Source organism: Heptranchias perlo, chromosome 7, assembly GCF_035084215.1.
Source record: "Heptranchias perlo isolate sHepPer1 chromosome 7, sHepPer1.hap1, whole genome shotgun sequence".
Classification (NCBI taxonomy): domain Eukaryota; kingdom Metazoa; phylum Chordata; class Chondrichthyes; order Hexanchiformes; family Hexanchidae; genus Heptranchias; species Heptranchias perlo.
The window spans coordinates 87712443-87726273 of record NC_090331.1 but is presented as its reverse complement, the minus strand read 5'-3'; the positions used below and the strand labels follow the sequence as shown (position 1 = coordinate 87726273).

The following is a 13831-nucleotide window of genomic DNA, read 5'->3' as shown; positions in this document are numbered from 1 at the left end:
TGATGGACTGGGGTGGACAAATGTAAGGAATCTTACAACACCAGGTTATAGTCCAACAAATTTATTTTAAAATCACAAGCTTTCGGAGATTATCCCCTTCGTCAGATGAAGGGGATAATCTCCGAAAGCTTGTGATTTTAAAATAAATTTGTTGGACTATAACCTGGTGTTGTAAGATTCCTTACTTTAAGTGCAGCTAGCGCTTCTAGTGTCTCCTCATTATCAATTTTTAGCCCATCCAGTATCTCAACTATATCTCTCTTTACTGAGATTCTGGCAGCATCATCTTCCTTGGTAAAGACAGATGCAAAGTACTCATTTAATACCTCGGCCATGCTCATTGCCTCCAGGAGTAGATCTCCTTTATGGTCCCTAATTGGCCCTACCCTGCCTCTTACTACCCGTTTACTGTTTACATGCCTATAGAATACTTTTGGATTCCCTTTTATATTTGTCGCCAGTCTATTTTCATACACTCTCTTTGCCCCTCTTATTTCCTTTTTCACTTCCCCTCTGAGCTTTCTATATTCTGCCTGGTTCTCACTTGTATTATCAACCTGACATCTGTCATATGCCCCCTTTTTTCTGCTTCATTTTGCTCTATCACTTTTGTCATTCAGGGAGCTCTGGCTTTAGTTGCCCTACCATTCCCCCTTGTGGGAATGTACCTAGATTGTACCCGAACCATCTCCACTTTAAAGGCCGCCCATTGTTCAATTACAATTTTGCCTGCCAGTCTTTGATTCCAATTTACCCGGGCCAGATCTGTTCTCATCCCCACTGAAATTGGCCCTCCTCCAATTGAGTATTTTTACTTTAGAGTGGGTCCATGTCCTTTTCCATAGCTATTCTAAACCTTAGGATACTATGATTGCTGTTCCCTAAATGTTCCCCCACTGATACTGGCTCCATTTGGCCCTCCTCATTCCCCAGAACCAGATCCAGCAATGCCTCTGTCCTCGTTGGGCCGGAAACTGTGCTGGTCAAGAAAGTTCTCCTGAATATAGTTCAAAAATTCCTCCCCCTCTTTGCCCCTTATATTATTACTATCCCAGTCTATATTAGGATAGTTGAAGTCCCCCGTTGTCACAACTCTATGGCTTTTGCACTTCGCTGTAATTTCCCTGCAAATTTGCTCCTCTATATCCTTCCCACTATTTGGTGGCCTATAGAATACATCCAGTAATGTAATGGCACCTCTATTGTTTCTTAACTCTAACCAAATAGATTTTGTCCTTGACCCCTCCAGGACATCCTATCCAGCAGTGCAATATTCCCCTTAATCAATACTGCCACCCCCTCTCCTTTCTTTCCTTCCCCATCTTCCCTGAACATCTTGTATCCAGGAATATTTAGTACCCAATCCTGCCCTTTTTTGAGCGAGGTCTCCGTTATCGTCACAACATCATATTCCCATGTGGCTATTTGCCCTGCAGCTCACCAACCTTATTTACCTCGCTTCATGCGTTTACACACAGGCACTGTAAACCTATCTTAGACTTTCATGCACTCTTTCTTAGTCTGATCCCACCTAATACCGTACTATTTCTTGCTCTAATGCTAGTTTTCTCTCCCAATCCTTTGTGCACCTTGTTCTCTTTCCCAGTGCTACATCCTGGTGCCCATCCCCCTGCCAAATTAAACTCTCCCTCACAGCACTAGCGAACCTCCCCGTAAGGACATTGGTCCCTGCTCCGTTGAGGTGCAACCCATCCGGTCTGTTCAGGTCCCACCTCCCCCAGAACCGGTCGCAATGCCCCAGGAATTTAAAGCCCTCCCTTCTGCACCATCTCTCCAGTCACGCATTCATCTGCTTTATCCTCCTATTTCTATTCTCGCTAGCGTATGGCACCGGGAGTAATCTGGAGATTACTACCTTTTGAAGTCCTGCTTCTTAATCTGTTTCCTAACTCCCTAAAATCCGCCTGCAGTTGTTCATCCCTCTTTCTACCTATGTTGTTGGTCCCGATATGGACCACGACCTCTGGCTGTTCCCCCTCTCCCTCAGAATGTTCTACAGCCGCCCAATGACATCCTTGACCCTGGCACCAGGGAGGCAATATACCATCCTGGAATCACGTCTGCGGCCGCAGATATGCCTGTCTTTTCCCCTGTCTATAGAATCCTCTATCACTGTTGCTCTCCTGACCTTTCTTCTCCCCCCCATGGTGCTATGGTCTAGGCTCTGACTGCACTCCCCAGAAGAACCCTCTCCCTCACCATTATTCAGAACTGTGCACTGATTAGAGTGTGAGATGCCCTCAGGGGACTCCTGCACTACCTGCCTGGTCCTCCTTGTCTGTCTGGCGGTCACCCAGTCCCTCTCTGCCTGCACTTTCTTAAGCTGCAGGGTGATCACCTCCTGAAACGTGCTGTCCACGTAGCTCTCAACCTTGCGGATGCACTGCAGTGACGCCAGCTGCTGCTCACGCTCCAAAACCCAGAGCTCGAGCTCCTCCGGCTGACGACACTTCCTGCACATGTGGTTGTCCAGAACATGGGAAGCGTCCTGGAGTTCCCACATGGCACAGGCTGTGTATTCGACAGGTCTGAATTGCCCTGCCGAGCGACAAAAGGAGGTATTAGGACAGGTGACCAAAAGCTTAGTCAGAGAGGTAGGTTTTAAGGAGCATCTTAAAGGAGGAGCGAGAGGCAGAGAGGTTTAGGGAGTTAATTCCAGAGTTTAGGGCCTAGGCAGCTAAAGGCACGGCTGCCAATGGTGGAGCGATGAAAATCGGGATGCGCAAGAGGCCAGAATTGGAAGGGCGGTGAGATCTTGGAGGGTTGTAGTTCTGGAGGAGGTTACAGAGATAGGGAGGGGCGAGGCCATGGAGGAATTTGAAAACAAGGATGAGAATTTTACAATTGAGGCATTCCTGGACCGGGAGCCAATGTAGGTCAGCGAGCTCAGGGGTGAGGGATGAACAGGACTTGATGCGAGTTAGAAAACAGGTAGCAGAGTTTTAGATGAGTTCAAGTTTATGGAGGGTGGAAGATGGGAGGCCGGCCAGGAGAGCATTGGAATAGTCGAGTCTGGAGGTAATGAAGGCATGGATGAGGGTTTCAGCAGCAGATGAGCTGAGGCACTTGTGGTGACAGGTGATGTTACGGAGGTGGAAGTAGGCGGACTTGGTGATGGAGCTGATATGTGGTCGGAAGCTCATCTCAGGATCAAATAGAACGCCAAGGTTGCGAACGGTCTGGTTCAGCCTCTGTGGCCAGGGAGAGGGATGGAGTTGGTGGCTAGGGAACGGTTTTTGTGGCGGTGACCAAAGACAATGGCTTCAGTCTTCCCAATATTTAGTTGGAGGAAATCTTTGCTCATCCAACACTGGATGTCGGACAAGCAATGTGACAAATGAGAGACAGTGGAGGGGTCGAGAGTGGTGGTGGTGAGGTAGAGCTGGGTGTCGTCAGCGTGCATGTGGAACCTGACGTGTTTTTGGGTGATGTTGCCGAGGAACATGATGTAAATGAGAAATAGGAGGGTGATAAGGATAGATCCTTGGGAGATTCCAGAGGTAACGGTGCGGGAGCGGGAAGAGAAGCCATTGCAGGTGATTCACTGGCTATGACTGGATAGATAGGAATAGATCCAGGCGAGTGCAGTCCCGCCCAGCTGGACGACGGAGGAGAGGCGTTGGAGGAGGACGGTGTCGGTCAACCGTGTCAAAAGCCGCGGACAGGTCGAGAAAGATGAGGAGGGTTAGTTTACCATTGTCACAATCACATAGGATGTCATTTGTGACTTTGATTAGGGTCTTTCCAGTACTTTGGCAGGGGCAGAAACCTGATTGGAGGGATTCAAACATGGGGAAAGATGGGCACGGATTTGGGAGGCAAAAACACGTTCACGGACTTTGGAGAGGAAAGAGAGGTTGGAGACGGGGCAGTAGTTTGCAGGGACAGAGAGGTCAAGGGTAGGTGTTTTGAGGAGGAGTGTGATGATGGCAGATTTGAAGGGGAGGGGGACAGTACCTGAGGAGAGGTAACCGTTAACAATATCAGCTAACATGGGGGCCAGGAAGGGAAGTTGGGTGATCAGCAGTTTGTTGGGAATAGGGTCGAGGGAGTAGGGGGTGTGTCTCATGGTCAAGGTGAGCTTGGAGAGGGCATGAGGGGAGATAAGGGAGAACCTTAGGGGATGTTTGGCTTGGTGGGCTAGGGGAAGGGAGGGAAGCAGCAGAGGGATGGTCTCAATCTTAATGACAAAGAAGTCCATGAGCTCCTTGCACTCTTTTGGAGGTGAGGGCGGAAGAGCCCCAGCTGAACGCTTCCCTCTCAACACTGGAGATCTGTCTTGTTGCTTGCCTCTGCACTGTGTCTAAGGTTTGGATGTTTCCTGAATATTAGTGTGTCAGCATTGGCTCAGTTGGTAGCTCTCGCACCTTTGAGTGAAGGTTGTGAGTTTGAGTCCCACTCCAGAGACTTGAGCACCAAATTTAGGCTGACACTCCAATGCAGTACTGAGGAAGTGCTACACTGTCATAGGTGCCGTCTTTTGGATGAGATGTTAAACTGAGGCCCTGTCTGCGCTCTCTGGTGGATGTAAAAGTTGCCATGGCACCATTTCAAAGAAGATCAGGGGAGTTCTTCCTGGTGTCCTGGCCAATATTTATCCCTCAACCAACACCACTAAAAACAGATGACCTGGTCACTATCTCGTTGCTGTTTGTGGGATCTTGCCGTGCTCAAATTGGCTGCCGCCTTTCCTACATTACAACAGTGACTACACTTCAAAAATACTTCATCGGATGTAAAGCACTTTGGGACGTCCTGGGGTTGTGAAAGGCACGATAAAATGCAAGTTCTTTCTTTCTTTGGCTTGGTGTCTGTTCCTTTATCTATTGCTTTTTCTCTTCCTCCCACTGTAAAATGCCTTGGAGCTATATAAATACTAGTAGAAGTAGCTGTTGACGAGTACATTAATCTAGGCTGACACTTCAGTACATTACTGAGGAAGTGTTACATTGTTGCAAGTGGTGTAGTTTAGGTGAGGCATCAAACTGAGGTCCCATTTTCCGATTCGGGGATGTTGAAGATCTCACGGGATTATTTGAAGAAGAGGAGGGAGTTGTCCTGGCCAACATTCCTCCCTCAAATCAACACAGGCCATCCAGCACGATTGCAGTTTGTGGGATCTTGCCATGCGCAAGATGCTTGCTGTGTTTGCCTACATGGTAACAGCACTGCACTTGAAAATAATTGGATGTGAAGCCCTTGAGAGATGCCATAAATGTTACATAAACGCACGTCTCATTTTTTTGCAAGATGCTCCATTTTCGGAATGGCTGCCTGATCTAAAGAGGACACCATCGCTCAAATCCCACCCCTCAGGAGGTTTGAGTTCTACCTGTTTTAGTTCTTCATCTCAGAATAAAAAAAAAGCAAGTCCAAAAATACATCCTCATTGCAATCCTAAGAGAAATCCCTTTGCTGCTGGCCTGATTATTTTTAGATTGGTAGTGATGACTGAATACTAAACCTGGCAGTACTGAGAGAAGTCAATGGTGCTTGAAGAGACACAGATGCTGCTGCCAGCATCACCTGTCCCTCTGCAATCTGCAACAGCACAGGAATCCTTTTCAAGTGTGAAAATGTTGATGGTGTCATGCCAAGTTGTCACATTTGGGCATCTGCATAGTGTCAGCCGTGGCTCGTGCCCTCGCCTCTGAGTCAGAAGGTCGTGGGTTTGAGTCGCACCCCAGAGACTTGACACCAAATCTAGGCTGACACTCTAGCTGAGGGAGTGCTGCATTGTCGGAGATACTTTTCACAACCTCAGGACATCCCAAAACACTTTACAGCCAATGCAGTACTTTTTTGAAGTGTAGTCACTGTTGTAATATTGGAAACTTGTCAGCCAATTTGTGCACAGCAAGATCCCACAAACAGCAATGTGATAATGACCAGATAATCTGTTCCTTTGATGTTGGTTGAGGGATAAACATTGGCCAGGACACTGGGGAGAACGCCCCTGCTCTTTTTGGAATAGTGTCATGGGATCTTTTACGTCCACCTGAGAGGCCTCGGTTTAACGTCTCATCCCAAAGACGGCACCTTCGACGGTGCAGCACTCCCTCAGTACTGCACTGGAGTGTCAGCCCAGATTTTGTGCTCTAGTCTCTGGAGTGGGACTTGAATCGATGACCTTCTGACTCAGAGGTGAGAGTGCTACCCACTGAGCCACAGACTGAAGTCCATGAGCAATGGCCAGTTCAAGTTAAAACAAATAGTGGATCGATTCTGCGCATAAGCGATACAGAACTGTCAACACTGGGCATAGTCCTCAGGTTTCGAGTCAGCAGCACAGAGTAAGAGGAAAATTTCAACCTGGAAACAGATGTTTACAAATAAAGAGGGGAACTCCATGAAGAAAAGAACAGGCAGGGTTTTGTTAACATTGTGATGTTTATAAGGTATTGAGCATCAAGGCATAATTCACCATCATGGCATGGACTACATTCTGGTGGATTGTGGTACTTGGCGGTTTGATAGTTCACAAAGTTTGGTGCAGCAATGCCCCGACATAGGAATGAAAACAAGTACAATACAAGTAACCTCGATTGAATTTAATCTTGGACTGCACCGTTGGTTCATACTAGATGGGAGATAAGTATCAGTGGGCTGCGCAGAGGAAGTGCCTTGCTGAAGGCTTTGTCCCACCAAGATTCTGGCAGATAATCGAGAGGCCAGATAATGCAGCCTGGCGGTTTTATAGGTGTCTTTTTTTTTATTCGTTCACGGGATGTGGGCGTCGCTGGCAAGGCCGGCATTTATTGCCCATCCCTAATTGCCCTTGAGAAGGTGGTGGTGAGCCGCCTTCTTGAACCGCTGCAGTCCGTGTGGTGACGGTTCTCCCACAGTGCTGTTAGGAAGGGAGTTCCAGGATTTTGACCCAGCGACAATGAAGGAACGGCGATATATTTCCAAGTCGGGATGGTGTGTGACTTGGAGGGGAACGTGCAGGTGGTGTTGTTCCCATGCGCCTGCTGCCCTTGTCCTTCTAGGTGGTAGAGGTCGCGGGTTTGGGAGGTGCTGTCGAAGAAGCCTTGGCGAGTTGCTGCAGTGCATCCTGTGGATGGTGCACACTGCAGCCACAGTGCGCCGGTGGTGAAGGGAGTGAATGTTTAGGGTGGTGGATGGGGTGCCAATCAAGCGGGCTGCTTTATCTTGGATGGTGTCGAGCTTCTTGAGTGTTGTTGGAGCTGCACTCATCCAGGCAAGTGGAGAGTATTCCATCACACTCCTGACTTGTGCCTTGGAGATAGTGGAAAGGCTTTGGGGAGTCAGGAGGTGAGTCACTCGCCGCAGAATACCCAGCCTCTGACCTGCTCTCGTAGCCACAGTATTTATATGGCTGGTCCAGTTAAGTTTCTGGTCAATGGTGACCCCCAGGATGTTGATGGTGGGGGATTCAGCGATGGTAATGCCGTTGAATGTCAAGGGGAGGTGGTTAGACTCTCTCTTGTTGGAGATGGTCATTGCCTGGCACTTATCTGGCGTGAATGTTACTTGCCACTTATCAGCCCAAGCCTGGATGTTGTCCAGGTCTTGCTGCATGCGGGCTCGGACTGCTTCATTATCTGAGGGGTTGCGAATGGAACTGAACACTGTGCAGTCATCAGCGAACATCCCCATTTCTGACCTTATGATGGAGGGAAGGTCATTGATGAAGCAGCTGAAGATGGTTGGGCCTAGGACACTGCCCTGAGGAACTCCTGCAGCAATGCCCTGGGGCTGAGATGCTTGGCCTCCAACAACCACTACCATCTTCCTTTGTGCTAGGTATGACTCCAGCCACTGGAGAGTTTTCCCCCTGATTCCCATTGACTTCAATTTTACTAGGGCTCCTTGGTGCCACACTCGGTCAAATGCTGCCTTGATGTCAAGGGCAGTCACTCTCACCTCACCTCTGGAATTCAGCTCTTTTGTCCATGTTTGGACCAAGGCTGTAATGAGGTCTGGAGCCGAGTGGCCCTGGCGGAACCCAAACTGAGCATCGGTGAGCAGGTTATTGGTGAGTAAGTGCCGCTTGATAGCACTGTCGACGACACCTTCCATCACTTTGCTGATGATTGAGAGTAGACTGATGGGGCGGTAATTGGCCGGATTGGATTTGTCCTGCTTTTTGTGGACAGGACATACCTGGGCAATTTTCCACATTGTCGGGTGGATGCCAGTGTTGTAGCTGTACTGGAACAGCTTGGCTAGAGGCGCAGCTAGTTCTGGAGCACAAGTCTTCAGCACTACAGCTGGGATGTTGTCAGGGCCCATAGCCTTTGCTGTATCCAGTGCACTCAGCCGTTTCTTGATATCACGTGGAGTGAATCGAATTGGCCGAAGACTGGCTTCCGTGATGGTGGGGATATCAGGAGGAGGCTGAGATGGATTATCCACTCGGCACTTCTGTCTGAAGATGGTTGCAAATGCTTCAGCCTTGTCTTTTGCACTCGCGTGCTGGACTCCGCCATCATTGAGAATGGGGATGTTTGCAGAGCCTCCTCCTCCCGTTAGTTGTTTAATTGTCCACTACCATTTAAGAAACTAATGGGGCTGATCAGCGTATACAAACAAATGATACCTTTTGGACTCTCCCTTTTCTTTCGCACTACGCTCAGGCACTTTTGTATTGAAGAGAGCAGGCACACAGACCTCCCTCCCTTCGACAGCGTGATTGGGTCTTGGCTTCGCCTGGGTCCCAAAAATGGGTGTCGTAGGTGTGGAAAATGCGGGACTGCTTTCTATCCCCCCCAAAACGGAGCCAATGGGGATTGGTGGCACCCTGGTCAATGTGAAGAGGACGTCGGGGGCATTGCGGGTCTGCACTTAAGCATCAGCATCAGCGCTGGTTCACTCTCGCCCCTGAGTCAGAAGGCTCTAGGTTGAAGCCCCACTCCAGAGACTGAGCACAAAATCCAGGCTGACACTTCAGTGCAGTACTGAGGGCTGCACTGTCAGAGGTGCTGGCTTTCGGATGAGACGTTAAAGTGAGGCCCCGTCTGCTCACTCAGGTGAATGTGGTAGATCCCACGGCACTATTTCGAAGAAGAGCAGGGAAGCTTTCCCCTGCTCTCCTGGCCAATATTTATCCCTCAACCAACATCACTAAAAACAGATTATCTGGTCACTATCACTTTGCTGTTTATGGGACCTTGCTGTGCATAAATTGACTGCCGCGTTTCCTATATTACAACAGTGACTATACTTCAAAAGTACTTCATTGGCTGTAAAGCGCTTTGGGACTTCCTGAGTTTGTAAAAGGTGCAATATAAATGCAAATCTTTCTTTCTTATCCCAGAATTAATTTAAAATTAACATTTACACTTGTATTTTCAGCTTTTCCAAACTGCCTTGTCCAATGTAATAAAATCAGGCTCAATTGTGAATGTTTTAAAGTAATAAGAAACCCAGGGTTCCATCTGTAGCAGTGAGACAGATGGATGAGGGTCTGACTGGTTCTCTGATTCGTGTGCTAACTACTTTGGTTCTTTTCCCCCCCCCCCAGTAACCTGCTGTCCTCCGAGTACAAAGAAATACATTACGAGAAACAAAAGACATTCTTATCAAAGGTAAGCCCTGATTTTAATTAGTTTTTTTAGGGTGGGGGAGGGTGCATAGAGAAACGGGCTGAATTAATGAAACTTTAGTGTGACCCCAACATCAGTTTGAGGAGCGTTCCCATGTCTACAGCTGGAAGCTAACATCTGTGCCAACGGCACTCCATGGACAAATTCAAGGAACATAGGAACTGGAGTAGACCATTCAGCCCCTCGAGCCAGTTCTGCCATTCAATCAGATCATGGCTGATCAGTATCTTAGTTCCATAACCCTTAATACCCTTACCTAACAAAAATCTATCAATCTCAGTTTTGAAATTTTCAGTTGACCCCCAGCCTCAACAACTTTTTGGGGGGAGAGTTCCAGATTTCCACTACCCTTTGGTGTGAAGAAGTGCTTCCTGACATTACCCTCGAATGGCCTAGCTCTAATTTTAAGGTTATAACCCCTTGTTCTGGACTCTTCCACCAGAGAAAATAGTTTCTCTCTATTTATCCTATCAACTCCTTTAATCATCTTAAACACTTCAATTAGATTTCTCCTTTATCGTCTATACTCAAGGGAAATAATCACCTTCCCACTGTTCACCTGTTACTTAATAGTCACTTAAAGGGCATCTCACTGATATTGTACCATGCTTTTAATATAGCTGACCTATGTACAGAGAAGCAGCAATTTCAGCATTAAAGCTTTATGCTTATCCTTCTTATTTTGTACCAGTCAAACCACTAGCATTGTCAGATCTTTACAGGGAAAATATACATCGCCATTTATGCACCTGGCTTCTTTCCTGCTCCTGAGCTTTTCCTTTATAACTGCAGAGAGAAGCTGGCTTTGGTCCCCCTTCCTTTCCTTCAGTGTCCAGCTCTTCCCTCATCTCCACATTCCTGAGTTGGCGGATCAGGAGCCCTAGCTGTTTGAGGATGTCCCGCTGGAGTCACAGTCGTGGTTAGAGCCCCTGTACATTGCGACATCACATGTTTTCTTGTCAGATGTAGAACGGGTCAGTTGGGAATTCAGGAGATTGGACAGAAATTTTGGAGGGAGCCCATTCCCAAATTCCCAATGTGCACTCCCAGTGATTGACGCTCCATGGGTGGGAGCACAAATTTGTAAAATCATTCCCTCCTGATAAGTAAAGTTCGTTCTACGTTGCCCCAACAATTTGCCTTGGCCCCAACTTCAGAAAACCACCCGCTACTACACTATTATGACAATTCCATTTCCCTCACTAGCCAACCAATGTGTTAAATTGCTAATGTAGTACCACTTAGTGCCAATCCATGTGCAATGGACTCACAGCGACATAACTTTGTTGAGACTGCCCAAACTCACTCTGTGTAGGAACTTTTGACCTTTTCCACGGAGCAGAGAGATCTTTATCCCATTATCCTGGGCTGGATTCGAAACTGGTTCCCAGGTCAAAGGGAAGCACGATAATCCACCGTGCCACCCTGGTCCTCGGAATTCTGTTCTTATTCTTCAGTCATGTATCTTTCAAATTTCACCGACATTTTGTGTTCAAGATGGTGAGGTGTTTTGATAGAGTAAATAGGGAGAAACTGTTTCCAGTGACAGGAGGATCGATAACCAGAGGACACAGATTTAAGATAATTGGCAAAAGAACCAGGGGGGGAGATGAGGAGAAATTTTTTATGCAGTGAGTTGTGATGATCTGGAATGCACTGTCTGAAAGGGTGGTGGAAGCAGATTCAATAGTAACTTTCAAAAGGGAATTAGATATATACTTGAAGGCGAAAAAATTGTAGGGCTATCGGGAAAGAGCAGGGTAATGGGACTTATCGAATAACAGCTGGCATAAGCACGATGGGCTAAATGGTCTCCTCCTGTGCTGTATGATTCTATGATAACAGCAGTAACTACATTTCCAACTAGTTGATTGGATGTGAAGTATTTTGGGACATTTCTGAGAGATGTAATACAAGTAAGTGATCTTTTTCTTTTACCCCAGTAATAAGCAGAATGGACCTCATAGATCTCGGTGATAATGTAATAATGCCTCACCGATGTGCAGTCCCCTTATCAGCTCCTGTAGCTGTCTGTTACATTCCCGTTCAGTTCTTAGGTACACAGTCCCATCAACTCAGCTTTGGCCTTCTACGTGGCCTTTACTTATCAAATACCCATACTGCACATGGGAGGGAGTGCAGCGCAGATTCACCAGAATGATACCAGGGCTAAAAGGGTTAAATTATGAGGACAAGTTGCAGAGACTAGGCTTGTATTCCCTTGAATATAGACGATTAAGGGGTGATCTAATTGAGGTGTTTAAGATGATTAAAGGATTTGATAGGGTAGATAGAGAGAAACTATTTCCTCTGGTGGGGGAGTCCAGAACAAGGGGGCATAACCTTAAAATTAGAGCTAGGCCATTCAGGGGTGATGTCAGGAAGCACTTCTTCACACAAAGGGAAGTGGAAATCTGGAACTCTCTCCCCCAGAAAGCTACTGAGGCTGGAGGTCAATTGAAAATGTCAAAACTGAGATTGATAGATTTTTGTTAGGTAAGGGTATTAAGGGATAGGGAAGCCAGGCGGGAAATTGGAGTTGAGATACAGATCAGCCATGATCTGATTGAATGGCAGAACTGACTCGAGAGGCTGAATGGCCTACTCCTGTTCCTATGTTCCTCAACTGGGGCTGATCAATTCACTTTTTGAGCAAATCAGTCCTCAGCCTTATGGTGTACAGCCCTACCTATCGCCATTTTCAGGTTGGATATTTAGTTGTCTCATGCGGGCGGCTCCTTCCCATTGCTTCAGTGTTGGTCACTCTTTTCTCCCGGCTCATACCCAACATCCTTCTTTTTCAGTGTTCCTAAAGTATTCATAGGAACGGGAGTAGGCCCATGGATTGATCTCCTGGACTAGTTTCGGTGGAGAGGAATTTCCCAGATTTTTTCCCCCCAAATTAGCCTGTGTTTTTAATCTGGTTTCTCGCCTCTCCCAGGCGATCACGTGGTTTCGGTTGGGGTGGAGAGTGTATATATTGTGATGCACGCGGCATCGCAGTTGTGTGGGACAGGCTGGATGGACCAGAGGCTCTTTTCCTGTCCGCCAGTGTTCACTGTGGAACATAGGAACGGGAGAAGGCCATTCAGCCCCTCGAGCCTGTTCGGCTATTCAATTAGATCATGGCTGATCTGTATCCCAACTCCATTTACCCTCCGTTGCTCCATATCCCTTAATACCCATACCTAACAAAAATCGATTGATTTCAGTCTTGAAGGCTCCAGTTGACCTCCAGCCTCAACAGCCTTTTGCTGCAGCTCCTCCAGGAGAGCATCCAAGGGAGCGGGTCCACGTACTCATGGCCATTTTTCGTTGCTGGCTGCCCACCTTCCCTTCCAAAAAAAAATACAGGCTAGTTGAAAGTGGGAGCAGCGGCCCTTTTAAGTGCTGTTTGATCCTGTCAGGCCGAAATGGAATGTGTTCCATTTCCCCTGGCGTTAACGTTTTTTAAAATTTTTTTTATTCGTTCACGGGATGTGGGCGTCGCTGGCAAGGCCGGCATTTATTGCCCATCCCTAATTGCCCTTGAGAAGGTGGTGGTGAGCTGCCTTCTTGAACCACTGCAGTCCGTGTGGTGAAGGTTCTCCCACAGTGCTGTTAGGAAGGGAGTTCCAGGATTTTGACCCAGCGACAATGAAGGAACGGCGATATATTTCCAAGTCGGGATGGTGTGTGACTTGGAGGGGAACGTGCAGGTGGTGTTGTTCCCATGCGCCTGCTGCCCTTGTCCTTCTAGGTGGTAGAGGTCGCGGGTTTGGGAGGTGCTGTCGAAGAAGCCTTGGTGAGTTGCTGCAGTGCATCCTGTGGATGGTGCACACTGCAGCCACAGTGCGCCGGTGGTGAAGGGAGTGAATGTTTAGGGTGGTGGATGGGGTGCCAATCAAGCGGGCTGCTTTATCTTGGATGGTGTCGAGCTTCTTGAGTGTTGTTGGAGCTGCACTCATCCAGGCAAGTGGAGAGTATTCCATCACACTCCTGACTTGTGCCTTGTAGATGGTGGAAAGGCTTTGGGGAGTCAGGAGGTGAGTCACTCGCCGCAGAATACCCAGCCTCTGACCTGCTCTCGTAGCCACAGTATTTATATGGCTGGTCCAGTTAAGTTTCTGGTCAATGGTGACCCCCAGGATGTTGATGGTGGGGGATTCGGCGATGGTAATGCCGTTGAATGTCAAGGGGAGGTGGTTAGACTCTCTCTTGTTGGAGATGGTCATTGCCTGGCACTTATCTGGCGCGAATGT

The 13831-nt window shown here is 47.8% G+C and overlaps 1 protein-coding gene across 1 annotated transcript in view; it reads left to right on the top strand.

Annotated features, from left to right (window-relative positions):
• Nucleotides 1-13831, top strand: part of LOC137324057 (disintegrin and metalloproteinase domain-containing protein 23-like) — a 156279-nt gene that overhangs the window by 44082 nt on the left and 98366 nt on the right. The window contains exon 4 of the mRNA XM_067988227.1: nt 9509-9572. Within this exon, the coding sequence (XP_067844328.1) occupies nt 9509-9572 (64 nt within the window). The remainder of the gene's footprint in view (nt 1-9508; nt 9573-13831) is intronic.